General features: G+C 47.0%; 5 protein-coding genes and 1 pseudogene across 6 annotated transcripts; 3 read left to right on the top strand and 3 right to left on the bottom strand.

Moving 5' to 3' along the window:
• Positions 1 to 67: 67 nt before the first annotated feature.
• LACBIDRAFT_311839 (uncharacterized protein) lies at positions 68 to 2,099 on the top strand (the record flags this gene model as incomplete). Its single annotated transcript, XM_001877100.1, has 6 exons — positions 68 to 213; positions 264 to 485; positions 539 to 933; positions 983 to 1,317; positions 1,372 to 1,754; positions 1,802 to 2,099. 6 exons carry the CDS (start codon positions 68 to 70, stop codon positions 2,097 to 2,099), a joined length of 1,779 nt encoding a protein of 592 aa, XP_001877135.1.
• A 4,369-nt stretch (positions 2,100 to 6,468) lies between these two features.
• Positions 6,469 to 9,721, bottom strand: LACBIDRAFT_399442 (gamma-tubulin complex, DGRIP91/SPC98 component; the record flags this gene model as incomplete). Its single annotated transcript, XM_001876667.1, has 15 exons — positions 6,469 to 6,699; positions 6,754 to 6,819; positions 6,868 to 6,930; positions 6,986 to 7,218; positions 7,267 to 7,607; positions 7,656 to 7,839; positions 7,888 to 7,984; positions 8,039 to 8,335; positions 8,383 to 8,477; positions 8,530 to 8,881; positions 8,935 to 9,065; positions 9,122 to 9,338; positions 9,385 to 9,455; positions 9,505 to 9,550; positions 9,611 to 9,721. The coding sequence occupies 15 exons, from the start codon at positions 9,719 to 9,721 to the stop codon at positions 6,469 to 6,471; spliced, it is 2,535 nt and encodes an 844-aa protein (XP_001876702.1).
• Positions 9,722 to 9,859: 138 nt separating this feature from the next.
• On the bottom strand, positions 9,860 to 10,793 carry LACBIDRAFT_311836 (translationally-controlled tumor protein). Its single transcript, XM_001876666.1, has 7 exons — positions 10,705 to 10,793; positions 10,577 to 10,650; positions 10,389 to 10,519; positions 10,213 to 10,335; positions 10,110 to 10,163; positions 10,035 to 10,050; positions 9,860 to 9,981 (listed from the first exon to the last, which is right to left on the bottom strand). The coding sequence occupies exons 1-7, from the start codon at positions 10,761 to 10,763 to the stop codon at positions 9,935 to 9,937; spliced, it is 504 nt and encodes a 167-aa protein (XP_001876701.1). The 5' UTR covers positions 10,764 to 10,793; the 3' UTR covers positions 9,860 to 9,934.
• A 143-nt stretch (positions 10,794 to 10,936) lies between these two features.
• Positions 10,937 to 12,688, top strand: LACBIDRAFT_311835 (uncharacterized protein; the record flags this gene model as incomplete). The annotated part of the gene is made up of 5 exons (XM_001877099.1): positions 10,937 to 11,251; positions 11,300 to 11,905; positions 11,955 to 12,224; positions 12,275 to 12,455; positions 12,507 to 12,688. 5 exons carry the CDS (start codon positions 10,937 to 10,939, stop codon positions 12,686 to 12,688), a joined length of 1,554 nt encoding a protein of 517 aa, XP_001877134.1.
• Positions 12,689 to 12,706: 18 nt separating this feature from the next.
• On the bottom strand, positions 12,707 to 15,133 carry LACBIDRAFT_311834 (uncharacterized protein; the record flags this gene model as incomplete). Its single annotated transcript, XM_001876665.1, has 11 exons — positions 12,707 to 12,898; positions 12,954 to 13,085; positions 13,135 to 13,377; positions 13,426 to 13,561; positions 13,612 to 13,760; positions 13,817 to 14,040; positions 14,094 to 14,187; positions 14,238 to 14,505; positions 14,561 to 14,667; positions 14,715 to 15,062; positions 15,110 to 15,133. 11 exons carry the CDS (start codon positions 15,131 to 15,133, stop codon positions 12,707 to 12,709), a joined length of 1,917 nt encoding a protein of 638 aa, XP_001876700.1.
• A 261-nt stretch (positions 15,134 to 15,394) lies between these two features.
• Positions 15,395 to 26,781, top strand: LACBIDRAFT_246384 (annotated as a pseudogene; the record flags this gene model as incomplete). The annotated part of the gene is given in 17 exon segments: positions 15,395 to 16,276; positions 16,325 to 16,452; positions 16,506 to 18,168; positions 18,226 to 19,319; positions 19,367 to 21,377; positions 21,433 to 24,372; positions 24,423 to 24,863; positions 24,911 to 25,016; positions 25,065 to 25,261; positions 25,311 to 25,513; positions 25,569 to 25,813; positions 25,828 to 25,850; positions 25,870 to 25,947; positions 26,002 to 26,179; positions 26,228 to 26,379; positions 26,427 to 26,600; positions 26,665 to 26,781. Coding segments are annotated over 17 exon segments (10,632 nt in total), but the record flags the coding sequence as incomplete, so codon positions are not given.
• Between the last annotated feature and the right edge of the window lie 117 nt (positions 26,782 to 26,898).

The raw sequence follows: 26,898 nt of genomic DNA, 5'->3' as shown, positions 1-26,898 counted from the left end.
AAGTCTGCTCCTACTTGAATACGATTGAAGGACTAAAGACAGTCAGTTATATTTACGCATCTCACAGATGCTTCCAGGCCCATCAACATCGGGTGTCGAACCGTCTTGGAAGAGAATCAGCCTTTCGCTTGAGAGGCCGTACAAGGATGACCATGGGGAGAGTCTACCTATTTTGTTTGACATCACACCTGAAGGTGAAAGAATCTATGAACCGTCAGTTTTACTGTCAGTACATCACAATCATAAATCTAACGCCATTATAGCAAAGAAACATCGTCTGCGAGGTTAAAAGATCACCTACATAGAATCTTTGTTGAGCGTGGACTCGACTTTTTTGAGCTCACCAATGCCCAGGTCGCCGACAAAGAACCCAAAGGCACGGCAAATTTGGAGAATGGTCCGTTGGAAAGGAAGGAGTATTCTCTCCAACCCATGAATACCGAGGAACTTTACGCAATGAGGATGGAGATATTACCGCAGTTATTGTGCGTGCTGAATGATGCCTTGATACCTTCAAGGAGTTGACCCTAACCACTAGCGTTGCGTTAGGAGAGATGTCGCATGCGAAGGAACTCTTAAACTCACTTTTAACCTCATCGTCGGGTGCACAGTCTCCCTCTCAAACCTCCGCGCATCTCTCTGCCACACTAGTAAAGAAGCCCCCTCCAATAATCTCAGTCGAAGCATTCAATGCACAACTAACCGTCGGCGGCAAAGATGAAGCGTTGAGAAAAGCTTCTTTCCTTTTCAAATCAGAAGCAGATGTCATGGAGCGCAGTCGGGCGATGGGCGAAAGATATTGGGTAGATGCTCTCAGGATTAGGAGAGCAAATTGGGGTCTTATACCTGCTCCGCTTCCGCTTGGCTCTGCTACTGGAAAGGGCGCGGACAGAACATCAAAGGATTTTCTGATCTCTTACGGTTTAGAAGGATGTTTGTATTTTTTTTGGCCACTTCGAGCCTCTGACTAACAGTAAAACAGCATCACCCATCTTTAAACGCAAAGCGATTGCATCTATAGCCCACCATGATGCGTCTAACGAAGTTATATATCCACATCGCCAGCACACTCGATTACGCATATCGGTTCTGAGCACCTCCCAGCCTGGTACGCCACGCCAGGTTCGTTCTGCGACGTTGATGGACGAAAACACGCTTGATGGTTCTCTCAGAATCGCACAACAAGAAATCGTGGAACAAGAAATATTCACTCTGCTCTCCAGAGAGGCCGGAAATCTCCCCACCGCGTCTGCCCGTGTCTCAGAACGGCTGATTGCAATCGATGTCGCTCAAAGCGCGGAGCTCAGATTTGAACTCGTTGCGTTCATTCGATTGTTCTCCTGTTTTCGAATGCTGATTTCTTTTCTAAAGGTAGAGACCGCCATTGGGTCTCAGGACATAGCTGACACAACCTGTGACCTCATCTACCATGGTTTGCATATACTTCTTTTACGGCGGCACGCCTACGCCAAGCTAGAGAGGGTAGGTGCTACTGGTGTTATCCGCAACCTGAATTCACCTAGCTCACCCCCTCCGATCCTTCAACCAATCATCGATTTCCTCCAATACACGGCTTTTTGCGAACGATTAGAGAATGAGATATCTAAATCAGTCCGGGCCTTAACAGCGATGGGTGTGTCCGCTGTTTTTGTCTTTCGTCCTGTCGGAGAAACAGGCCCAGAGCTCCTGGAATTGTTATGCGAGCGAGGTCGTGAGCCAACCAGTGGTGAAGCTTTGATAAGAATCAATAGTAGGTTGGTCAATATGATTTCGTTCCTTTTCGCACTTGACCAGACCCTAGGCATACCGTGCGCTTGACCTTCACAGCTCCGTCATCTTTAACTGCGCATCTATCTCAAACCACAATCATACTTTCTTCCATACCTCAACTTTCACAAATGCTCATGGACGAAATCGAACGGAGTCTCCTTCAATGCATTTGTGATCTTGGACGGGAAAAATATGGGGGAACTTGGTTCATCGATATGAACCGGTGCGTTGCACGCTGGGAGGGCTGCATTCTGTCAGTAACAAGAATTGCATTCTTTCATCGGCTCACCCAGGGTTTGCAGAAACTTCCGCATCTTGCACGGCGTTGACTTCAAGATTGGGTGTTCCGCTTTCTGGCTTGGTACAGTGACAGGCGGACAGGGACAGTCGGAGATTTACTCTGAGAGCAATGGACCTCTAATGGCGTGGGTAGAAAGAATGATGCAAATGGCATCGCTTAGTCGCTAGCTGGCGTGTTCGCGAATTACGCCCGATTTCGGATTCAATGAACTCCCATAAGTACAACTGGCCGCTTCTTTTTGTTGATTGAACCTTCTGCTCGTTTGGCGCGTTTTCTTAAACAGCGTACTGTTGTTGGACGTCGCCGCGCTTGTGCAACGCTTGAAGGACATTGGAAGGACAGCAAAAAGTTCTTGGAGATACATTTTTAGTCAGTTCTAGTCATCTAAATTAGGACTTATCCCTGAAAAACTACAATTGTGCATATTTCTATGCATGCGCGGAGAACGCGCTTAAGGAGCGTTCAAATGCTCATACTATATCCATAACCCAACAAACGATAGGATTATTTAAGATCCCTTACTTTCGAGTTGTTGTCCAGTCGCGGTCAGCAAGTTTTTCTGTATTTCCGTTATCATTTTCTTCCTAAAACCTCAGCCAGTAAGTTATAGTTTTCGAGACAAGAACACTGTGCTTATTTAACATGAACTCTTACCAGTAGGTTGTTGGCGAGACTTTAGAACGAATACGTGAATAGTACCTTACGCAAATTACCAACCTGGGGAGCGTCAAAACTAGGTACTTTCTAGTATCAGGCTGTACCCTTGTGCTTTTCATTTGACTCCACACCAGATACAAAGTCCTACACCCCAACACACTTCATTGCTCCTTCGCATCCTTCTCCATGCGCTCTCAAGGCAGAAGTCGTCGCTCTGGAGGTAACAATGAACACGAAGATGAATCATACACCAACGCTGCACGAGGGGACGAACCACAGGACACGTATTCTCGACCTCTCCACTCATCCAACCGCACCGGAACGTACAGAACTTCTTCGACAACAGGCAGAGTACCTTACGATTCCGAAAGGGATGGGCCTTCATCGCGAGGTCGTCGGGATGACGACTGGGACCTTCCAGACGTAAACCAAGACAGATATGTGTATCCTGACCCATATCATAGGGAAAAGAGGGAGGTTTATGACGACTCCGCTTCGAGAAATTCCTCAGGCTGGCGCTCGAGTGGTGACACACAACGCAATCAGTCCCGGGGAGAATGGTCACGGCACTATGAACACAGCAGCCTGCCCACCTCATACTCTGCGCCGGCATCATCATGGAATTCGGCCGCCACTGATTCGTACAACAACAGCAGAGGCTATTACTACGATCAATGGCCTCAACGAGATGTACGGGAAACTTCAATCGACAATCGACAACAGGAGTCTTCAAATGAGAAGCCCACCGACCACGGAACACACAACTGGCGTCGCGAGCATCGTCGTGAAAAAGGTGATGGGAAGAAATTTCAGAGTGATTCTGGATGGGAAACTCGTCGTCGGGAAAAGGCCTGGGTGCACGAAGTTAGGGATGAGCCACCCCTCAACAAGGGTTCGAGGAGCGTCGAGGAGCGTTCTTGGGAGCCCGCTGCAACGTGGAAACCATCAAATCGCGTAGATCAGCCTCGAGGACAGAATGGTCATAGATACACTTACTCGAAGAGTTTGAAAGGCGGCAAGAGAGGTCAGAACGCAACAAAGCAAAGGCGTGATTGGCGCAGCGATGACGGAAACCTCAACAAGTGTGTACTTTTGCCAATGTCTAAATTGTCTCTTCTCAGTCTCTTTCGTGTTGTAGTTGGACAAAGAGAGACTCAGCTGATAGCACGAGGAGGTCCAATCTTGAAGGCTTGTCTTCGAGGAGAAAACATCCACGGTCCCCCTCCCGTTCTTGCTCTCGATCCCGATCTCCTGCACAGTCGTATCGATCACAGCGCTCCTCACGAGGCAAGTCTCGTTCGCGGTCGTTGTCTCCAGGGGTGAAACGTCAGCGACGAGACTCTAGTCCTGTCCTACACAGTCGTGCGCAAAGCAGCAGGGGAAGGGGAGATTGGACACCTGGTTATCATCTGGATAGGAATTTCTCAAGGTCGCCCACCCCACATCGTGCGGTTGCTAGTCGACAGAGGAGCGCATCGTCTGTTTCTAGCTTAAGCAGCGTGAGCAAGAGCCCTGTTGGGCGCCGACCGGTTCATCGCTTACCAGCTACTAACACAGCGGTTGGAACATCTCCGAACATTTCAGTAGGAAAACGTGGTAACAGAAACTCCCAACAAAAGAGTCAGCGTAAAGCTAAACATTCGCAGGCAAGTTTTTTTTCATTCCCAATGTCAGTTCAATTCTTTACTTCCCTCACGTAGAACGATTATCATAGGGCGTACTTGCCACATACTTCTGAGCTTGTCCAGGATTCGGACCACAACTCAATGCCTCCTCCGACCAGCTTCACACCTACCCATAACTCGTATTTACCTCACTTACCGAAAGAACCAATTGCTTCTTTGGAGCCTGTCCCGGAATCCAGAGTTGATCTTAAAAACACTCGCATCCCCAAGAATGTTGGCTTCAAACCCATCGGGAAACCAAGCTCCGCACTCAAACGCTTTTTCCCTGCTGACGACGATGACATGGACAGCGTCTGTTCGCTCTCGGCGACCTCGAAAACGCCTGACAAAGTTCTCCAGCAGCCCCCTGGTTCAAATTGGCAAGAATTCAACTATAAGGAGGGAAAACAATGGCCACTTGCAGAGCCGCTCGTGATGGAGCATCACGACGTTCAGCCCGAACCATCAATGCTCTCTCCTCCTTTCTACTCTGTTGGTCAGTTCGCGACCCACATAGGAAATGGCACAACCACCTCATCAGAAATTCCACCACTCGATGAGGAGCGGCAACTTTTGACCGTCGGCAATCGAGGTCCCCCAGCTTCGCAGCGATCCCATGCCACTCATTCTCCACATCCAGAATCCGGAGCTCCACATACATCGACAACAGTTGCTCACTCTCGTAACGAATTGTACAGCATTGTAAGTCAAGTGGGTGAAGGCACGTTTGGAAAGGTTTACAAGGCGCGAAATACGCTTACGAATGTACACGTGGCACTGAAACGTATTCGCATGGAGTCTGAAAGGGATGGCTTTCCTGTCACTGCCATGCGGGAGATTAAGCTTTTACAGTCATTGCAGCACGAGAATGTTGTGCGTTTGTACGAGATGATGGTGTCAAATGGTGAGACTTGATATGTGGTTCATGAATACACATTAATGCTTGCATAGGTTCCGTTTACATGGTGTTCGAGTACATGGACCACGACTTGACAGGAATATTGTCACAAACGCAGTTTAACTTTTCCGATGCTCATCTCAAATCACTGTGCCATCAAATGCTTGCAGGGCTTGCATACTTGCACCACAAAGGGGTCATACATCGAGATATCAAGGGCTCCAACATTTTGATCAACCACCGAGGCGAACTTAAACTCGCAGATTTTGGTCTTGCTCGATTCTACCAGAAGCGAAGGCGGACAGATTATACCAACAGGGTCATCACTCTCTGGTATCGCCCACCTGAGCTGTTATTCGGTGCTACGGTTTACGGGCCTGAGGTAGACATGTGGAGTGCTGGGTATACTCGTTTCTTTCCGCGGTTGGCTTGTGTCTGACAATGAAATGCAGATGCATCATGCTCGAGTTGTTCACCAAAAAACCCGTTTTCCAGGGGAATGATGAAATCCACCAGCTCGACGTTGTTTACAAAATTCTTGGAACTCCAAACCCTCAGCGATGGGCGGGCGTCATGGATCTTCCTTGGTACGAGCTCGTCAGGCCGCAAGATGTTATCCCGAATCGCTTTCGGGAGTTATTTCAGAAGTAAGAATACAAACTGTTTCTTTCCTTGAGCCACTTCTAAAAATATATCAAGGTGGATGTCATCAGCAGCACTTGATCTTGCGGAGCAGTTACTGACGTATGACCCCTCCCAACGAGCAACCGCTGTTCAGGCAATGGAAGCCCCTTACTTCACACAAGAGGCACCCCCTCCAGAACCTCCGGTCGGGTTTGTGAAAGGCTATTCATCTCTGTTCGTCCTCGCTGATATCTTCTTCTAGTTTGGCAACGCTGGAAGGTGAATGGCATGAGCTTGAAACGAAGCGTGAACGTGCTAAGAAACGAAGAAAAACTGAAAATTCGGCAGTGAATGCTGAAGTTTAGATCGTCATTTCAATTGTACCACAACACAACTTTTTATATTACGCCATGTTTTTGGGCACTATCGACGCCTCTCTAGTCGTGGCTTTCGTCGCGAGTAAGCCTTGCATCCTCTTCATTGGTCAGTATCAGTATCTTCCACATGTATGCATCGATGTGTTGTTGGGCTAGGATCAATAACGAGAGGTGAAGTCAAGATCTTTGTTGATGCAGATTTTGATCCTTCTTTGATTTGTAAAATTCGGAGAAGGACAACCGAATGCCCAGGAATCGACAATCCAAGTCAGGATGCACTTGCAAATGCTGCACAAGAAATTGGACCCTATCGGAGTATGTAGAGCCGTATTCATTTAAGCGACTGAGCAATCCAGGTAAGGCATCTTGCGGTTGGTTTCTGACTTGCGGGTTTCCTGTGTACACTCCCTGGTGCCAAGCTGTAAGCGGTATCAAGGAGAGAAAAAAAGGGTGGAAGCCTACGCGATCGGCGTCCATGTCCTGGTCTCGTCGTGAAGATTCCGATAAACAGTAGTTATAAAAATTATCCTGTAACGGCTCAGCTCCATTTCTGATTACTGCCAGGGAGATGCTCACGGCGGCCTCTCGGAATTGCAGGATGACCAAAAAGATCTCCTTAACCTGGAACAGGACAATGTCCTAGAGTGAATGATAAATGATCCTTTGTGTGTAGGAGGACACAATGAAAGCTTACCTCCTTCCCGGGCTTAGAATTCCAAAGTAGTACCTTTTTCGTCACACGGTCTAGATATAGCCGATGTGCCTCGATCAATGCATCCAAATCGCCTTCTTTTTTGTTCAAGAAATCGATAAGACCTTTCCAGGAGCATTCGATTACTTCAAGACGACAGTAAGCCTCAACTTGGCGAATAAAATGTATCATCTCGGCCACAACAAGACGAGTTTTATGCCATTTTGGCTCCAAGTCTGACGGCGCGTGGTCAATAGATTAAAAATGATCATCGTGGCTCATACCTGGTACTCGAAGGAAAGCGCGAGCACCCCCAATAATCCTCATCCAACTTTGATCGAGAGCCTTATCAATTCTCCTCATTTGCCACAGGTGCTTGAAAAGCTTGAGGTACTTCTCCATAGCGTCCGCGTCAAGCACGGTATCGATAGGCGCATCAACTTTGTACTCCAAAGTGAAGACGTCCCAACCTATTTCGCCGTGTGAGTACTCCAGCATTCGTGCGTCGAGACGACGTAGGACGTCCACTGGATCCTTGTGGGCGTTTGAAGATCGGATGGCGGATTCCAGAGTTGCTGTAAGATTATGCCGATACAAAGTGTTTGCAGGTCTTGCCAGGCTCGGGCTTTTAAAAGGATGAGAAGACCGTAATAATTAATTGTAGAAGTAATACCCTAATGTTTCCATTAATTGATCAGCAAAATCCCCATGGCCAAGCAGGAGGTAATTTTTGAGGGCGGAAAGATGATCAAGGAGCCTGAATTTCTCGACAAATACCTCGAATAAACGATGGCTGGCGATGCGGTACGCCGTGTCGATGGATCTTTCAAGGCCTCCGATATCATTGTACTGCAAAACTGCCGGGGAATTTATGGACAGAAATACTCATTTCGTTGAAAGCTTACGGCCACCTGTGTTGCTCATTTTTTCCCGTGTGAGAACCCAGTCGCTGTCATGACAGCTGTAACGGATGAAGTTTAAGCTCTTCCCAGTCGAGAATATCTAGAAAAGAATTGATCACGCAATCCACAATACGTCAAAGATAGTTGAAAGAACCTTTCTTCCAAAAGATTCGCCGACGAACATGGGAAGCATTTCCTTTCGGAACCGATACTTTGCCTCCCAAAGCTTGACCCCGTTTTCTCGCAGCCCCGAGAAATCGTCATCACTACCTATCCCTGTGAACCCGCCATCTCCTGAGATCTGGTTGACTCCTCCCAGTAGTGAGGAGGGGTGAACACGGGATGTAGTGCCCATGTTTGCATCCACCGCAACAAAAAATTCGGAAAACGGATCGTACAATTCCCCAGAGAAAAGCCATTTGTGTAGGGTGGCAAAAAATGGCCGAGAAACCTGTCGCGCTCAAAGATAACGAAGAAAATGCCTGCAACAACACACACCTCTTCCAATAACTTATCCGTAAACATCCTAACGAAAGGGTCACCATTATCAGTATAACTGTGGATCAAATTTACCAGTGCACCGCCATGTGTGTCTAGAGAACATTTGTAAACAACGTGCACTACATAGAATGAAAGTTCATTTACCTCGGGCACCTTCAACACATACACTCATCATCCTCATTCTGAGCCGCCACTCATTCACCCAAACGTCAAGCCTTCTTAACGAAAGCCCGGAGTTATCTCTTCCACCGTCGTGGCTCATACCAGAATCGTCCGAGACTTGTGGAGCTTTAGATATCTGCGTCTCCAGCATGGCTATCAAACGATAATATTGAGTGAGTTGTTGATGTAGGTGGTGGCAAAGGCTTTGCTCTATCGTCCCCACTCCGTTTGCACCTTCACGCTCTTGCACGAAGCGCTCAATTCTGCTGTATAGATAACCAAGTTCAGCCAACCGATGTATCAGAGCCTGAGTTGATGCAGGGATATGCCATTTCTACGGAAAGTGGTTAGGCAAGGACACAGAGGGTGATGGTACGGAGCACGGACAGCATCCTCAACAAAGAGGATCCTATTTTCTTCTTCTTTAGTCAACGAGAAGCGAACGAATTTCCCCGATATTCCCTGCAGGAGGTAAAGGGCGTCTCGGAGAAGGACTGATTCTGGCAGGTGTGAATGACCTAATTCTGACCTGGTCAGCTTTTGGGAAATTTGCGGCTGCTTGATCCGAGCTTACTCTTCTCTGAACGGTAGTCCCTCAAAAGAGTTGCTTTGGATTTAACAGTGACCATTCCCCCTTTTGAGGCGTCATTGAAGACTTGTTGAATTACAGGAGTCTTTTGATATGGCGGGGATGTTAGCAAGGGGAGTAGGATGGCTGAAGGCTGAGCAGCTGGAGAGGATGCCAAAGAGTAGAGAAACATGATTGTTTCCGGTTTCCTGGAGAGTACTGGCTGAAAGTAATTCAGAAACAGAGCCTGGCAGTTCATGCGGACCAACCTGGTTGAGAAGGCGAGAAAGTAGATTTGAGAACTTCAAAGCACTTGATCCATTTGGTGATGTTGCCAAAACTATATTCGTGTGTATAAAGGTATGACATTCGGGAGTGGAGCTACGCACGTCGACGCTTCACAAGATCTACTACCTGGCTTAAATCTGCTTCGTGCTTGTGACCGATATGGCTATGAGAAATTCAGGCAACTAGACTTGGAGATACTGCATTTACTCCCCTGTTGAGAATCTCCTGGCAATGAGAGACAATATCCTCCTTCAGGTCCTCTGCTGTCCTGGATGCAGGTATAATGCTAAGAACGAGAGAATGAAGTGCAGAAGACATGAAGATTTCGAACGCGTTTGTAAACTGATTGCTTAAATTTTAAAGTGAGGCAAGAAGGTTGAATAAATGTTGAACGTTGCACGTTTGAACTAAGAACTTCAACGTCTGCCTGCCTCTTGATTTTAAAGTCCGCCGCCACTCAGATCTTATCAGCATTATTTAAGTACAACATATATATTCATTAGCCTGAACCAACTTATGACAAAAAAAACGTTAGAGCTTGACTTCTTTCGTCCCATCCTTCCAGAATGTAAAGTAAGCTAAAAAGGGCTCATCAGTCAGAGGATAGAAACATCAGCCTAATCGACATTACGGGTGACACCATCCTCCTGTCAACAACCAAAGTTGTAAGTCCAACACTCAATGGCGAATGTGGATAAAAAAATACCCTATAATTGAGTAGCGCAACCATGCCCTCGGGATTCATGCTTTCTCCCGTGTACTGTGGCATCGGATTAAGAAGTAGCTTGATATCAAGGAACACGACCCACGAATTCAAAATCTTTGAAATTGCCAACAATCTTCTTGGCGAATGTTGCAGCACTCTTTTCAAACGCCTCGACACGTTCCGGTTTGGTCTCCGCAAGCTTGGCCTTTATAGCTTTCATGTATCCCTGGAAGGAGGATTATGAACATCTCAGGTGTTCTTTGGCGTTGACCGACTCGCCTTCAGGTACGTCAGGTACGTTTTCTTATCGAAAGATGTTTGCTGAAGTCGGAAAGAATGGACAACATTGTTGACCTGGACTGCTCCATCCGCCAACGCCTCTTCCTGCTCCTCAGCGGAGGGATTGGCACCTAGAAACGAGGAGTTCTCAGTAATAGGGTATGCTAATGAGTTGGGAGGGTTTCCACCAATGTCGACGTCGCCTTCCTTAAAGAAGATCATTTGACAATCGACTTCATAGACTATACCGTCTACTTCTTTCCTAGAATAATTGAGTAGGACCGTGAGAGTGATCTGGGATGATGCGGACACATACAAAGGGAAGGCGTCGGAGAACATTTCGTCTCCTGTGAGGATGTCTTCATAGAGCAACATGGCGAAGAAGTGGCAGACGAGGTAATAGTGTAACCTGAGTTTAACGAAAATCTTTGAAGCCAAGCATCGATTTGATTTGATCTTATCCAAAATAATCACGTGATGGGGACTAGAGTGATTTATTGAAATTTAATTTTCTCTTTTCCACTTGGAGTTCAGGCTGTCAGCCTGGCATGGAATATCAACCAGTCCTCGTCAAAACTCATCCACGTCCATCTTCCTCAAAACACAACCCAGAATCGAGGTATTGGCGTCAATTCAAACATCCTGTTTTTGTGAAGGAGTATGCGCCAATTACCTCGATTCACTTTTCTCCATCAAAACCACACAGATATGCCGTGACCGCTGCCACAAGAGTTCAAATCTACGCTCCCCGTACTCAAAGGATCACCAAGACAATCTCCCGTTTCAAGGACGTTGCTCGGAGCGCCAATATCCGTCAAGACGGCAAACTTGTCGTTGCAGGAGATGACAGCGGCTTGGTGCAAGTGGGTATCATTCGCTTACCCAGTATTTTCTCTGACTTTGCCCTTCAGGTTTTCGACATCAATTCTCGTGCAATTCTTCGAACTCTGGATGCACACAAACAACCAGTTCACTTAACTCGATTCTCTCTTTTGGCACCTACACAAGTGTTGTCTTGCTCCGATGACACGTCAGTAAAACTTTGGGATATACCCTCTCAAACGGCCATCTCAACGTTCACGGATCATACCGACTACGTTCGCTGTGGCCAGGTATCAACGTCTAATCCTCATATCGTCTTAACTGGCTCTTACGATGCCACCGTAAGGCTCTTTGACTCTCGGACGGGCCAGTGTGAGATGACCATGAGGGAACCTGAGTCAGCAGGGGACACAGTCAAAACGCCGGTTGAGCAAGTTTTAATGTTCCCTTCTGGAACCGTCGCAATCTCATCTGCGGGCCCCATCCTTCGCGCATGGGATATGGTCGCAGGAGGCCGCTGTGTAAGGGCCCTATCGAATCACCAGAAGACCATCACCGCGCTAGCGTTCAATGGATCCGCTAACCGTCTTCTGACGGGTAGTCTAGATCATATGGTCAAAGTCTACGACGTCAGCACATATCAGGTCGTTCATACTATGCGATACCCTGCCCCTATTCTCTGTTTGGCTATATCAGTGCGCATTTGTGTGGTTACATCTCATTAGTACCTGACTAGTGAAACAGCCCGACGAGACACATTTAGCCGGAGGGATGGCGGACGGCACCCTCTCAATTCGAAGACGACAGCATAAACCCGAAGAAGCGGATGTGACTTTTAACTTAACCAATTTTATAGGTTATGAAACGACGAAAACGAACGGAATTGAGCACAAACCTTCTTGGGACAACGACGAACTACGGATAGAGAGTCGGCGGATGAAGCGCCTGAAAGAGTATGACAAACTTTTGAAGGCATTCAAATACTCTGCCGCGTTGGACTCGGTTCTTCGAAAAGTAAGCTTTGTTTCACAGATATATGCTTTCTGTTTCAACGGTTTCTTTAGCAAGTTCCACCAACGATATCGTTTTCGCTTATTCATGAACTCATTCATCGAGATGGGTTAAAGGCTGCCTTGGCAGGGCGTGACGACGTTTTATTGGAACCTGTACTCAGACTCCTTCTGAAGTATGCCACTGACCCGCGCTTTGGAGACATTGTTTGCACAATCGCCAGCATTGTTATCGGTGCGTGGGCAAGCTTGGTGCATGAAGGAATAGTATTGACCATTTGTGCAGAGATGTATCGACCAGTACTAGGACAAGCCCCGCTAATCGATAGCTTGTTTCTTCGGTTACGGAAAAAAGTCATAGCAGAGATCCGGTTCCAGAATGAGTTAATTAAAACCTCGGGGACGTTGGCTATGATATTTTCCTCCACTCTGTTGGATAGCAAATTATCCAACTCCTCCATCCCATGAGTTTGGAGCCTTTTGTCCCTATGTATTTTCCTGAGAAGGTTCTAGAGCAGCTATCAAACCTTGTAATATTTCTCTTCGAGATAAATGGTGCTCTGTTTCATTTGGTCGCTCTTCATCTTGAAGATTGTCATAATACACACGCAGAGTTTCCACGATCTTATTCACAGATTGATTTTTTCGGCTCAACATGCGAATAGCGTGAAGGCGGATCTGCAGAAGTGTCAATGGATGTACTCACAAATGTAAATCTGATTTCATTACGAACCCCATCATCCTCCATGATCAGCCAGGCCAGGATATAATCCAGAGTTTGAAGCGTAAAGAGACCTCCTTCTAATCTTCGTACGTATGTTGAGTCTGCGTCCTCCGAGGAAGTGGCCTCACCGTCCTCAGAAAGCTCCTCGCGAATTTTAGCACATCATAGACATATAGATATGGGAACATACTTGTCTCTCCGCGTCAAGCTCCAAGTCAGTCATCCTGAGGCGACTTTGTGCAGCATCTCTGAGTTCTATTAGTCTGTCAACCTTTTCGTAATCTCCCTCCACAAATTTTGCTAGTAAACGGATGCGACCTCGAGAATCAGAAGCTAGATGAGTGAATAGTGATGCGATGATGCCAAGAATATGGGTAATGTCTTCGGACGCTGATGCCGAAGAGGCAGCATGCATTTTATGTTTCTTGTTCGACTGGAAGGGAATTAAGCTCGCCGATTTTGCGTCGAGAACAATACACACCTTTCCCATGAGTGCGGCGAATAGGACTTTCAAGCCAAGAGCCTCCACAAAACTTTCACACACGCCTGAGCTCGTCGTTCCCGACATGGCGTAGTCAAGAGCCTTGATGGCACGAGACTTAGACTGCATATTCTCCCTTGACTTTTTGTCACAAAAATTGAGGAGATAACCCAGTAACAAACGCACTTCATCATGAGGATCATTAAATCTGGCCCTTCCGCTGAGAGGAAGAGCTGTTTGATAGAGGGTTCGTTCAAGACTGAACATAGCGAGTCAAACAGGTTTTCCATGAACTCGGTCTCATCGGGGTCCACAGGATCCTTCCGTCTGTATTGCTGCCAACAGACGTACATAAATGGCAGCGCGAGTAGAACAAGCTAATTCTTCATACCGAAAGAACCTTTAGAAGCAATTCGACACCATTTTCCTTGCCGAAGCGTATCCGATTATCTACATTATTTTGGAGTAGAATTGAGAGTAGTTCTGCGGCATATCCTCGGGTTTCGTCGTGCGTCTTTGATTGCAGACGGTTTAACAACCACGGCAGAACATTCGTCTTGGAAACAAGTTGTAAGGCAAGATCTGGGTTGTAACCTAGAATGTTTTCAAAAACAGCTGAAATTCGGTAAGTCCTCGCTCGACAACGGAATGCTCTACAAAATACATACCCAGAACATGGAAAACTCCCTGTTTATCAGATTCTTCTGTTTCGTTCATGCGAGATAAATTATCAACCAACAGCTCTAGGATCGCGTGCTCTACCTAAAGAGCGCGTTAAGCGTACAAACTTTCAAAAAGTGATCTGACCGTACCAAACTGTCAATCAAGAGTTTTAAGGCCGCCTCAATCTCCTCCAACGCTTCATCATTCTCAAGGTCGTTGCCGACATCTTCATCGGTAAGTTCATGGATCAGTTCGACTACGTCAATGACGATGTCCACGTTCTCGTGAGCGAGGAGTCCAATGAGCAACGCCACCGCTCCGGAGCGCACTAACTCGGGGTATGCAAGTACAGGCGCCTGAGATAAGGATAACATGGATTTTATGACACTATCCAGGTCTGCCTCGGAATCAATGAATCTAAAATAAACACCGCCATAAATAATGGGACATGAAAAAATGAGGATATGCAGACCTAGAAGGATCGTTAGGATATTTTGAACGCTGTTCTTGATTTTTATTTACACAGCGCTCAAAAGTGAGCAGTGACTTTCGGACAAGGGTGATGGATAGTTCTTGCGGCTTTGCATGATTAGACGAGAAAATATCAACTGATATATCGCACTCACAACATCTTGGATACCTTCACCCGTTGAGTTATCGAATATGTTGAGAATGGTCTTCTGTTCAGACGTCAAACCTCCTCCAAAGAAACGTCCTTCGTCGTCCTCTTCCGCGAAATAGTCTGCATCTCCTCCAGGAGCAAAGCTCTCATCCGCGACCTGGTCCTGTGCATCCCGGATGGTCGCCGACTTGGCTGAATTGGTCTCCCCCTTGGCTTGGGTAGAGTAGTACCGGCTGGGATCTCCTGCAAACACGCTAGGTGTAGAGGAATCCATTTTCAGCTTCTTCAACATCTCTGGAGTGGGGTTGTCGGGAAGTTTCCTCTTGTTACCGCCTGCAGGAAGTTTTGGCACCTGATTTTGTTGAGTTGAGCTTGAATTCAGTGTTTCGAACCACTCACTTTGAATAGTTTATCAATATCCATTGTTTGGAGTACGCGGTTGAGGTTGGTGGGTACAGTTTGGACTCTATAATTGACGTTTGGGTATCACGTGACAAGTCACTCACCTGTCTACTTACAACCTGGACATGGCTGATCCCCCACCAATGGAACCCACGTTCTCTTCTTCTACAGCCAACTCTGATTTTGAGATACGTGTTGCACGCATTGCTGATCCAAATACAGGCTAGTTCATTGCGTTCGATGCGCGTCACTAGCTAAAGGGATCTTATTCTAACAGACCTTCGAACCAAGCATGCCGTCGCATGCGAAATAAAAGAGATGCTGGACACAGTTCGAGATGCCGACACAGCCAAATCACTGCCGTATCTTGTGCCGGCTCTTGTCGAATTGCTTCAAGCCGGAGAACCCGTGTCTCAAAAAGAAACTATTGAATACCAGTTTCGTCGAGTTTTGTTCGAAATCCTGAACCGCCTCCCAGTTAATGAGGCCGTACGCGTTCACTTTGATTCAGTTTTTGCCTGCATGTTGCACGTATTACGCCACGACAATGAGGAAAATGGCAGCACGGCTTGCAAAACACTGGTTGACCTTATTCGCAACTACCGCTCGCTGAAGAAAGAAGGTCTGTCGGAATTCGTCATTATTTTTCAAGAAGTGTTTGGGAACATGCGGGGACTTGTCGACCAATACCTCTCTGAAGATTCTGCTCTACTTGATGCCAACTCTGCTTTTCCTGCGATGCGGAGCTTCAAAGTGCTTGGAGAGATGGGTATGGTCATGGTCATCATGTCGCAGCTCAATCGCTCTTTAGTCCAAACGTCGATACAAGATACTACTGCATCTGCTTTTGATATGCTAGCGTTAGAATCACCAGCGCAACAGAAGGCACGCGTGGAGTACGAGGCTATGGGAGGAATATGGGCTGGGATGACCCCGTCTATCAAGAATGCGTCAACATACAGCGACCTGATTCACGCGCAAATCAAGGCACGATTTTTTTTTCATTTGTTAATTTGGCTGATGACGTGCGTCCAGATGTTGTCCTATTTGGCATATGTAATGCGCTTTACTGGTGACCAGGATGATGCATACGGAGAAACTCTTATCTTGAGTGCGTTGCGGATTCTCCAAGACTGCCCTGCTAATGGTATTGCACTCCGAAAGGTATTTATGTTTGAGACCAATTCCTTGCCCCGTTCACCAGTATTTTAGGAATTAATGGTGGTATTTCGCCACCTCATGGGAACACCTCACCGCCGTGCTTTATTCATCCATCTTGATAAACTCTTTGATGAACGTGTCCTTCTTGGCACTGGAATAGCCAGCAAAGAAATATTGCGGTGAGATTGATTATCGCTGATTGACTTTGGCCTGAGAACAAATTCATTCATAGCGCTGTGGTCTATACTGCTGTTGCAGACCTAGTCCATCATGTTAGGAATGAACTCACTTCATATCAATTAGCTCGGATCGTCCATGTCTATTCATCTCTGATGCATAATCCTGCCCTAGGCATAAATCTCCACACCCTTTTTGCGAAGATGATGTTTGGGCTTACCGATGCTATCTCGACGAAGGAGTCAAATGAAGGTGCAGCCAGGCTCATTGGAGCTATGTTTGAGACTTGTCTTGAAAGGCTCGAGGGGTTATGTACTGTGTACACAGACATCAGCGCCAATATCGAACGGGCGAAGAGTATGACAGATGTTTCTCATGTGGATTTTACTTTCATCGAAAAGGCAAGACCCGTAGGTGGCGCTGTCCATGCCATTGAAAAGCCGGAGGAGGTCATGCACGGTCAGCCCATCCACTCACAGTCCCTTCACATAATCTTACCTTCACCAGAATCCCGTCTTATCTATAGGACACTTCTGCACGGTTTCCGTGTTTGCCTTGCAGCCATTAAAAAAGCTAATGCAGGTTCACCTGATGGGACCTTGATCTTCCGTTTCTTTGAGGGTTGTATCCGTTGTATGTCTTTGTTCGATCCGGATCCCCGCATGAACGAACAAAATGATGCCATTGATTGGTTCGGGCACGCTCTCCTCGAAATCGATCCCCACACTTTCCAGGAAGTGTGGACCCACAAGATGGAGTTTTTTTTTGCATGTGCTCAAAAGCGGATCATGCTCCTGAATATTTGTCAATTCCTCTTCACCCGGGAAAATACCTCCCCCGCTCTTCTCGCCATTGTCTTGCGATTTCTCATCGACCGACTGCCATCACTTGGAGAGTACGATGATCTCACTGCTGCGGCTACAATTCGGTTGTTCAAAATGGCGTTCGGGGCGGTTGCATCACACCCTGCTACGAATGAAACCATCCTAGCTGCTCACCTCGCAAAGTTACTCATGGACTGTTTTCCTCTTGCTGCGAAAGCAACGAAACCAACGAACTATTTTCATCTTCTGAGAGCTCTTTTTCGGGCCATTGGTGTTGGTGGAGGACGTTTTGAGTTGCTTTACAGCGCAGTCCTTCCTCTTCTCCCGGACATGCTGGAAAGCTTGAATCGGCAACTCCTCGCTTCTGAAGGTCAAACGCGTGACATGATTGTTGAGCTTTGTCTCACTGTCCCGCTCCGACTCACCCACCTTCTGCCGCATCTAACTTACCTTATGCAGCCGCTGGCGTTAGCTTTGCGAGGAAGCCCCGAACTAGTTTCTCAAGGGTTGCGCACTCTCGAGCTTTGCATTGATAACTTGACGCCCGATTTTCTGGACCCTACTCTCAGTACAGTTCTCAGGGAACTGATGGAGGCATTATTCAGTCATCTTAAACCCGCCCCTGCCAACCATCATCCTGCCCATACCACTATCCGCATTTTGGGCAAACTTGGGGGGCGCAACAGACGGTTATTAACGAAAGAGCCTGCACTTAACTTTCATCATCACTCAGAGTCGGCCAAAATGGCCATTTTCTTTGGGGGGAGTTCTGAGAGAATCGATCTGGGACCGGCGGCTTCATTGGCTGCGCGGGTTGTAACAAAACAGTCCTCGATCGATCGCGTCCACGCGTACCACTTCTTGGAAAATTGTCTCTCCTTCATTTTGCATGAGGTATTCTCTCCCAGTTACACACCCAAATAAAATTTCACCTTTTCTTTTTATTTGTAGGGTATCAAAGGCCGCAATGTTGAAGAGGTATTTGTGAGCTCACTGGAGGGCGTTTTCGATGCCGTTCATATTTCGGAAATTCATGATCAGGCAGAAGCATTTGTTCGGAAGCTGGGCCATGTCATCTTTAATGCAGAAATTAATCGGTACAAGACAGGAGAACCGACTGGCAGACCTCCCTCTCCTAGTAGCCTCCTATCATGCTATCTAGATGCCTTCCCGCATGCCCTGGCCCAAGATCAAAATGAGGCTGCACACAAGACGCAGTCTGTCATTACGTCCATTATCTTGGATCTTCTCTCGATGAGCAGTCAACCAGATGTCACCTATCAGCACATCCTGTTGATATTGCATCAGATTGCCAATAGGTTCACTGCTCTTTGTTTGGATGATTCCTGGGTTCGGAAGCGTGCTGGCTGCAGCGGCATCAAGATTATGACTTGCACCCCTGACATCGGAGTGAAGTGGGTGACGGACCGTGAGGTGGACCTCATTCGCACTCTTCTACACATCCTCAAGGATCTTCCTCTCGATCTTCCTCGAAATGTCGACGATGTGGTGGATGTCCTCATCGACGTTTTAAAAATCAGTCACTCTGGTCTTAATTTCCAGGGCGAAGGCATCGCAGTGGCTCGGAGCAAGCTGATTCATTTGATGGGAATATTTTTTCCAGAATTGCAAAGCTCTAACCCCGTTGTGCGACAAGCATCGCAAAGGTGCATTGGGTTTTTGGTCAACTTTAGTGGGCGTCCAGCAGTGGAGCTCCTCATGCCTCATCGTGATCGAATGCTCGCTGGCATCTATACAAAGCCCCTCCGAGCCCTTCCATTCTCAAAGCAAATTGGTATGATTGAAGCCGTTCGCTACTGTGTTAGCTTGGACCCACCGCTTGTTGAACTCAACGATGAACTACTTCGACTTTTGCATGAGACATTGGCGTTGGCGGATGCAGAAGATGCACAACTTTCAGGGCCTCGTGTGCGGCAGGGGGGCGTTGAAATTATAAAGCTTCGAGTGGCGTGCATAAAGTTGCTCACAGCTTCGATGCCTCTGACAGATTTCTTTTCGAGGCAACCTCAGACTCGTCAAAGGTAGTGATATATTTTATCGGTGGAAACGGGACTTACTTCAAAATATTCAGAGTTACTGGTGTCTACTTTAAATCCCTCTATTCTCCTTCACCTGAAGTCAAGGACGTCGCCCACGAAGGATTGCGGATGGTCCTGACTCATCAAAGTCGGCTTCCAAAAGAGTTGCTTCAGACTGGTCTACGGCCCATTCTGATGAATTTGGCTGATCCCAAGCGCCTCTCTGTGCCTGGTTTGGAAGGTCTAGCACGGCTGTTGGAACTCCTGACAAATTATTTCAAGGTTGAAATTGGCCATAAATTGCTCGATCATTTCCGTATCGTCGCAGATCCACAAATGCTCCAGTCGTCATCAAAAGTATCGTTGCCGGAGAGCGAGGGCCTCACAAAGCTTGTGCGCCTTGCTAACATTTTTCATCTCCTTCCGTCAGCTGCAAACATATTCCTTGAAAACTTCATCAACGCCATTGTTCAAACTGAGACGCATATAAATTCCTCAACGCAGAGCTCATTTTCAGAACCCTTGGCCAAATATCTTGATCGGTATCCTATGGAAGGAATCGACTTTTTCATCCGCCAGCTTCAGTCTCCTCGTCATTTGCGTACATTAAGGAGTATATTGCAAGCAAAAATGGCACCAAATCTCCAGCGTGAATTAGCGTCCCGAACCCCGACCATCGTACATCATCTTCAAGGTGTTGACTCTGCTCAGGTCATTGCTGCTCTCAACATTCTCGACGACCTTGCTTCCTTAATCCCCACGTGGCTCGCGCAGAATGGATACGTAATCGAGGCTTTAGTCGAGTTGTGGCATTCACTAGCTGCGCCGCCTGACCTTACTACATCTGCTGTGTTGGAAATCATCCATCAACACTCAATAATCCAGGCCATCTTTATCAAAGCCCTCAAACAATCTCCCCGCATCGATCTACTTTTTGAAATCGTCTCTCTCTATAATCGTAACCTTGGAGTAGACGTCATCCAAACAACAAATTTTCTCTACCAACACGTTGCACTCAGCGAGGATGTCCTTTTTCGGCGCAATGTTTTAATGCGATTCCTCACGTGGTTCACCGACGTGTCGTATTCGTGGACTCAAAAAGCACACTTCATTCGGTATATCGTGACGCCGACTCTCCTGGCTCAAGCCACGCGCCCATCCCCAAATGGGCGACTGCTTGATACAGACTACGTGAATCGACTGCATCGGATTATCTGGCAGCCAATTATCGAGGGTGGCACTTTCTCGGACACTGATGATATGTTTAAAATTGAGCTTCTTCACCTGACAACTGTTTTGGTACACCATTATCCAGAGCTTCTCGAGGACGTGAGGAAGGACATTATGAAGTGTGCTTGGTTCTACATCACTACTAGTGATGATATCATCGTGAAGCAGACGGGTTACCTTCTAGCTGCTCGTTTTTTTGCAGCATTCCCCACCCCCCCCAAATTCATTTTGCGAGCTTGGACAGGATTGCTCCGTATCCCGCATTCGGAAGGTCGTGCTCACGTACGTCACGAAGCGTTGGCGACTCTTGCGCCTTCCCTTCCCCAGCACGATGCAGGAGAGACCGGTCATCCTCAGTGGGCAAAAACCACCCGGAGATTGTTGGCCGAGGAGGGTCTTGCACAAATGCTTGCCATATATCACCTCATCGTCAAGCAACCCGAACTGTTTTACCCCGTTCGCTCTCTGTTTGTTCCGCATATTGCCAATTCCTTGAATAAGCTTGGGATGACAGCCTCTTCAACAACAGAGTCTCGGCTGCTTTCGATTGACATCTTACAAGTTATTTTTACGTGGGAAGAGCGGGCCTCGCAGGCGGCCAAGGTTGCTGAGGTAGAAACAATGATGCCAGGGGAACAAACATGGTTAACACCTCTACCACTACGGGAGAATATGGTCAGTTATCTTGTACGCCTGGCAACTATCCCCCACGATCAACTAGCCCGAACCCCTGTTGTTCCACGGATTCTTGCTTTGCTTCAACTGATAGTTGGACCAAACGGCTGGTCAGACGTCACTGTTGGTTTGCGCTTCTTCGCTCGGGCCCTCGAGCAGGTATTTGACCTCGTTTTCCACATTTATCGCTCTACTGATTGAAGAATCATTCCAGGCTGATCTCAATAGTGATGCTCATCTCAGCCAGGCTCTTTCATCTGCAAAAGTTCTTCATGCCATCACCACGGAACGTTCCGACTCGTGGTACACGGCTAACGCAACCATTCTTCAGAAACTTATACGCAAAGGTCTGCTCACGGACGACCATGGGCTGCATGACACGCTCCATCCGATCTTCGATCAACTTATCCGGTTATACCCATTGCCTAAAGAGGACGATGATCAATCTAGCGAATTATCCGATTTTCACAATTTTATCTACAGTTCCATTGGAGATAGTTTGCGAAATTCAATCGCTCTGCGAGGCATCCTTATGATGCTCAAGTCAGTTGTGCGCACCACACCGGAACGCATTGAAACCTTCAGCCAGCTTCTTATGAAACTCCTCAGTAAACTAGCCAAAGACCACATTCACTCGACAGCGACAACTTCTGGCTATGAAAACAATGTCCGGCTCATAATGGCTATCTTAGATATTTGCCAGTTTGGAGTTGCGTTCCTCGCAGATCAAAGGCGATGGTTACTCAGCACTCTCGTCGCTTTGGTGGAAAAATCTAAGAGTCTTGTGCTTTGTCGGTACATGTTGGATCTCGCGAGAACATGGGCTATGCACAGGCAAGAAGCTTATCCCACGATGAAAGAGAAGGCCAGTCTTTTGCAAAAAATGACGCAGTACGAAACTCGGGGTGACACGCTCTTCACGCCTTATCTTGACCTTATCTACGAGATATACACGGAACCAACACTCCGGCGCAGCGACCTAACAACACGACTTGAACAATCTTTCTTACTTGGATGTCGTGCTAAGGAAGCTTCGCTACGAGAGCGTTTTATGGACTTGCTGGACATCAGTGTTCCCCGGTCGCTGTTTAGCCGCTTGACTTACATTCTGGGTGTTCAGAGTTGGGACGTACTTGCCGACCAGAATTGGATTCACGTCGCTCTGCATTTGATATTGGGCGCTGCAGATTTCGAAGGAAGTCCGACGAATGAGAGACGTCAATTACCGACAGGTCCATTCTCCTCCATCATGCGTCCTCAAAGCCATAAAATCATTCGCCCAATGCAGCGTTTACTTTGCTTAGATCCTAAAATCGGTCATGAAACCTGGGTGTCCGTTTTCCCAGCAGTTTGGTCTTGTCTTTCTCGCCGAGAACAAATCGACATCACGAATCACATGATCAACCTCCTTAGCAAGGATTATCACGTCAAGCAAGCATCAGTGCGACCAAATATTATACAAACTCTTTTAACAGGAATACAGGCATGCTCTCCTCCAATGATTTTACCACCCCATCTGGTAAAATACCTCGCGAAAACATATGGAGCATGGCATATTGGGTTGGAAATTCTTGGGGCATCGTTGGAATTGGCAAAAGATGACGAACCTATCACTCGCGACTATGTGCACGATTCGTTGGCTGAGATATACGCGGAATTAGCTGAAGAGGACATGTTTTATGGTCTGTGGCGGCGCCGCTGCCTCTTCTCAGAAACGAACATTGCTCTTGCCTTTGAGCAAAACGGCATGTGGGAGCAAGCGTCAAATGCCTATGAAGCCGCACAGAACAAAGTTAGATCAGGTGCCACTCCTTTCTCTGAAGCCGAATACTGTCTATGGGAAGATCACTGGGTGTTAGCTGCGGAGAAACTACAGCAATGGGATATCCTCTACGAGTTTGCTAAAAGTGAGGGCAATCAAGAACTGATGCTCGAGAGTGCATGGCGAACGAAAGAGTGGGCGGATCATCGGGAAAGCCTCGAGGAGCAGATCAATTTACTTCCTGAAATCCCCACGCCCCGTCGAAGAGTCTTCGAGGCCTTCATAGCGCTTCTAAAACTCCCTGCTGCCTTGGACAAAAATGTCGAATTTACGAAGCTTCTCGAGGATGCTATGCAACTTTCGCTTCGAAAATGGGTTGCCTTACCACAGCATCTGTCCGTAGGGCACATACCTCTTCTCCAACACTTTCAACAATTCGTAGAACTTCAAGAAGCCGTTCAAATTTTTGGATCTTTATCCGCAACCAACGCCCAAAATCTTGAAAAGAAATCCTCTGAGCTTAAAATGGTGCTTCAAGCCTGGCGCGAACGGCTCCCAAATGTGTATGACGATATCAACATTTGGAGTGATCTTGTTGCTTGGAGGCAGAATGTCTTCCACTCCATTAACAATGCATATATGCCCCTGATTGGCGGTCCTAACCAGGGGAACGCCGGAACTTCCAGCAGTGCCAACACCTATGGATATCGCGGCTTCCACGAAACTGCATGGATAATTAACCGCTTTGCTCATGTTGCTCGCAAACATGACCTGCTCGACGTTTGTTTTACGTCCTTGACAAAAATCTATACCTTGCCCAACATAGAAATCTCAGAAGCCTTCTTGAAGCTGAGAGAACAAGCTCGGTGCCACTACCAAAAGCCCAATGATTTACAAGCTGGTTTGGAGGTCATTAACAACACAAACCTCATGTTTTTCTCTATCGCCCAAAAAGCCGAATTCTACACTCTGAAGGGTATGTTTCACGCCAGGCTGGGTCGTAACGAGGATGCAAATCTTGCCTTTGGACAAGCCGTTCAGTTGGATATGTCGCAAGCCAAGGCCTGGGCTGAATGGGGTCGATTCAGTGACCGCATGTTCAAAGAAATACCAAATGATTTGTCCTATGCGAGTAATGCTGTTAGCTGCTACCTTCAAGCTGCAGGATTGTACAAAAATGGAAAGAGCCGCCCTTTACTTTCTCGTATCCTTTGGCTTCTTAGCGTGGATGACAATTTGTCCACCATATCGCGAGCGTTTGACACGTACAAAGGAGACGCTGCCTTTTGGTTCTGGATCACCTTAATCCCTCAATTATGCCTTTCCCTCTCCCATCGGGAATGGAAGGCGGCTCGATATGTTTTGCTCAATCTTTCCAAGCATTATCCTCAGGTAAGTTAATCTTTACTTGTTTCTGTTCTTCGTGTCCTGATACAACGAAGGCCATATTTTATCAACTCCGCACCACTCGAGAGGAAATGCAAATAATGAAAAAGGCTATGGCGGCTCGTGCAGCTCAGACACAGGCTTCTCTAGATTCGTCACGCCGCCTCAACTCAGATCAATCTATGCGAGAGGGAACCGATACACCTGTCAACGATCCAAGTACTGTTCAGCCCACAACTACGCCGTCAGACAACAACGAGCGTCCTCCATCAGTCACTGTTCATCCCAGCGCTCCCGTCGTAGCCGAACCTTCAGCTTCCTATCCCCGCCAGCCGTGGGAACATGTAGATGAAATTCTTCAGACCTTGAAGACAACATTCCCTCTCCTAATTCTCAGTCTAGAAACCATGGTTGATCAAATACAACACAAATTCAAGCTCTCACAAGAAGAGGATGTATATCGAAATGTTTGCATGTTATTGCAGGATTCCATCCAGGTGATACCTCATCTCGTGGAATTTATCTCAGCTAATTGGCCCTGTAGAATTATGTACTTCGGATGAATGGTCAAGAAGATGATGGTACCCTCAACGCGGCCACTGTTTCAACGCTTGCGCGTATGGCTTCCAATCTGACAACTATCAAGGTATGTACATCGACTATCTGAGTTCGCTTTTTACTGAGAAGAAAACAGAAAGAGTTTGAAGATGATTTCATCACGAGTAAACCCAATCATTCTGAATATATGCAACGACTTCAGCGATGGAGAGATCGATTTGAGAAAATTCTCGATGCTCGCCCTCGCCTCCAACCTTTAGCAGTCTTGAGCCACTATTTGACCGAATTCCAGTATAGCAAAGTTGATGAAATTGAAGTTCCAGGGCAATACACTGAGGTCAGAAATTTACCCTGTCCCCTTCTTTTTTCTAATGTATTTTCTCTAGGACAAAGATACAAATCAAGCCTTCATTAGAATCCAGAAATTTGCACCCAAGTTCGAGAATTGCCGGTCCACTGGTTCCTGTTGGAAACGGATCACCCTCTATGGCAATGATAATTCAAAAACCTCATTCGTTGTTCAACTTCCTTGTCATCGACAATACCGTCGCGAAGATAGGGTGATCCAGGTCCTTCGAAATTTCAACGGGTAACGTCAAAGATTTCTATCGAAATGGAGGCAATTAACAAGCCTTGTTCATCAGTGCTTTGAGTCGCAAGAAGGAAAGTCGGAAGCGCAATCTTTCGTTCCATATACCGGCATCAGTTTCTTGCAGTCCCTCCGTGCGTTTGTTCCAAACCGACTCTTCGTATGTTTCTTTCGGAGACATCTATGACCACCATTGTGAGGAGAACAGCATGCTAAAAGAGGAGCCAGTCTTGCATGTAGGAGAAAAAGTTAAAAAGGTTCTACGGGAGTTCCGCCAATCTGCAACAAGACAAGTAAGTAGTCCCAGTGGAAAGCGTTGTCATTGGTAATTTACCATGTGCTCACAGTTGACCAAGACCGAATTCATCACATTGAAAAAGGATCTCTTTGAAGAAGTAGCTATCAAGCTGGTGCCAGAAGATGTACTCACCAAAGTTCGTTGGCCAATACTTGCATCATTTTGTCATTGACACACCTTTATTTCTCAGTTCATGATGCGAACTATGTTGGGACCTTCAGAACTATGGAGGATGCGGAAGCAATTCGCTTTACAGATCGCATCGACCAGCTTCATGACATACGTCCTCTGTCTCTCGAGCCGGCAGCCAGCACGATTCCATCTCTCTCGAGCCACTGGACAGATCGCGATGTCAGAACTTTTGCCAGGTTTGTAGCTCGAGTCTCCAACTTTGCAACATTTACACCTCCGTCTAGGTGTATCTAATCAATTGCCCATCTTTGCCACGAGTGACATCGTGCCATTCCGACTAACCCCGAACATACAGAATTTCCTCGGGCCTGTGTCGACAGAGGGTATATTGACATCCAGCATTATGGCATTGGGTCGATGCCTCACCGAACCAGAGGTGTGGTTTATATACTAATGCAGGTTGTTGTCCTAACAGCGTTCTAGTTTGACCTAGAGCAGCAACTTTGCTTGTTTAGTCGTGATGAAGTTATATCGTGGATGTCGATGCGGGGTAAACCTTGGGCGGTTGACATGCTTTTTCGACAGAGTGTTGCCGCAAATATCGACGGGGTGGTCAAGCGCGCTGAAACTATGGCATGTAAGAATGAAAGGGAAAACGTAAGTTGCCTCTTGGTTTTCCTTTTAATCACTTGTTTAATGTCTTTTCATGTAGGTCCTGCAGAGCAATGGGGCGACGGCGACGGTTCCAGCAGTTCAGACTGTTACCAACCTGATATCAAGCGCCACAAATCCTTTGCAGCTTGCGAAAATGGGGGAGCTTTATCAACCATGGTTTTAATTCTTTGACTTTATGTATCTGTCGAGTACGATGTACCAATGTTGGTCACTTGGATTGGTCGCTGGGAACAAAACGGTTGTATGATATTATTTCAGGAATGACTAACGCGGATCTGGA

Source organism: Laccaria bicolor, genomic scaffold (genome assembly GCF_000143565.1).
Source record: "Laccaria bicolor S238N-H82 LACBIscaffold_4 genomic scaffold, whole genome shotgun sequence".
Lineage (NCBI taxonomy): Eukaryota > Fungi > Basidiomycota > Agaricomycetes > Agaricales > Hydnangiaceae > Laccaria > Laccaria bicolor.
Note: the sequence above shows the minus strand (reverse complement) of the source record. Positions and strands in the feature narration are given on the sequence as shown.

Bases quoted from the DNA above. Each gene is read 5' to 3' on its own strand.
- LACBIDRAFT_311836 (XM_001876666.1), bottom strand. From the start codon at position 10,763: ATGTTGCTCTATGAAGACATCCTCACAGGAGACGAAATGTTCTCCGAC. The intron at 10,520-10,576 runs GTGGAAACCCTC...CCTCGTTTCTAG, and splicing joins GGAAGGCGACGTCGACATTG to GTGCCAATCCCTCCGCTGAG. The intron at 10,336-10,388 runs GCGAGTCGGTCA...TCCTCCTTCCAG, and splicing joins CGTACCTGACGTACCTGAAG to GGATACATGAAAGCTATAAA.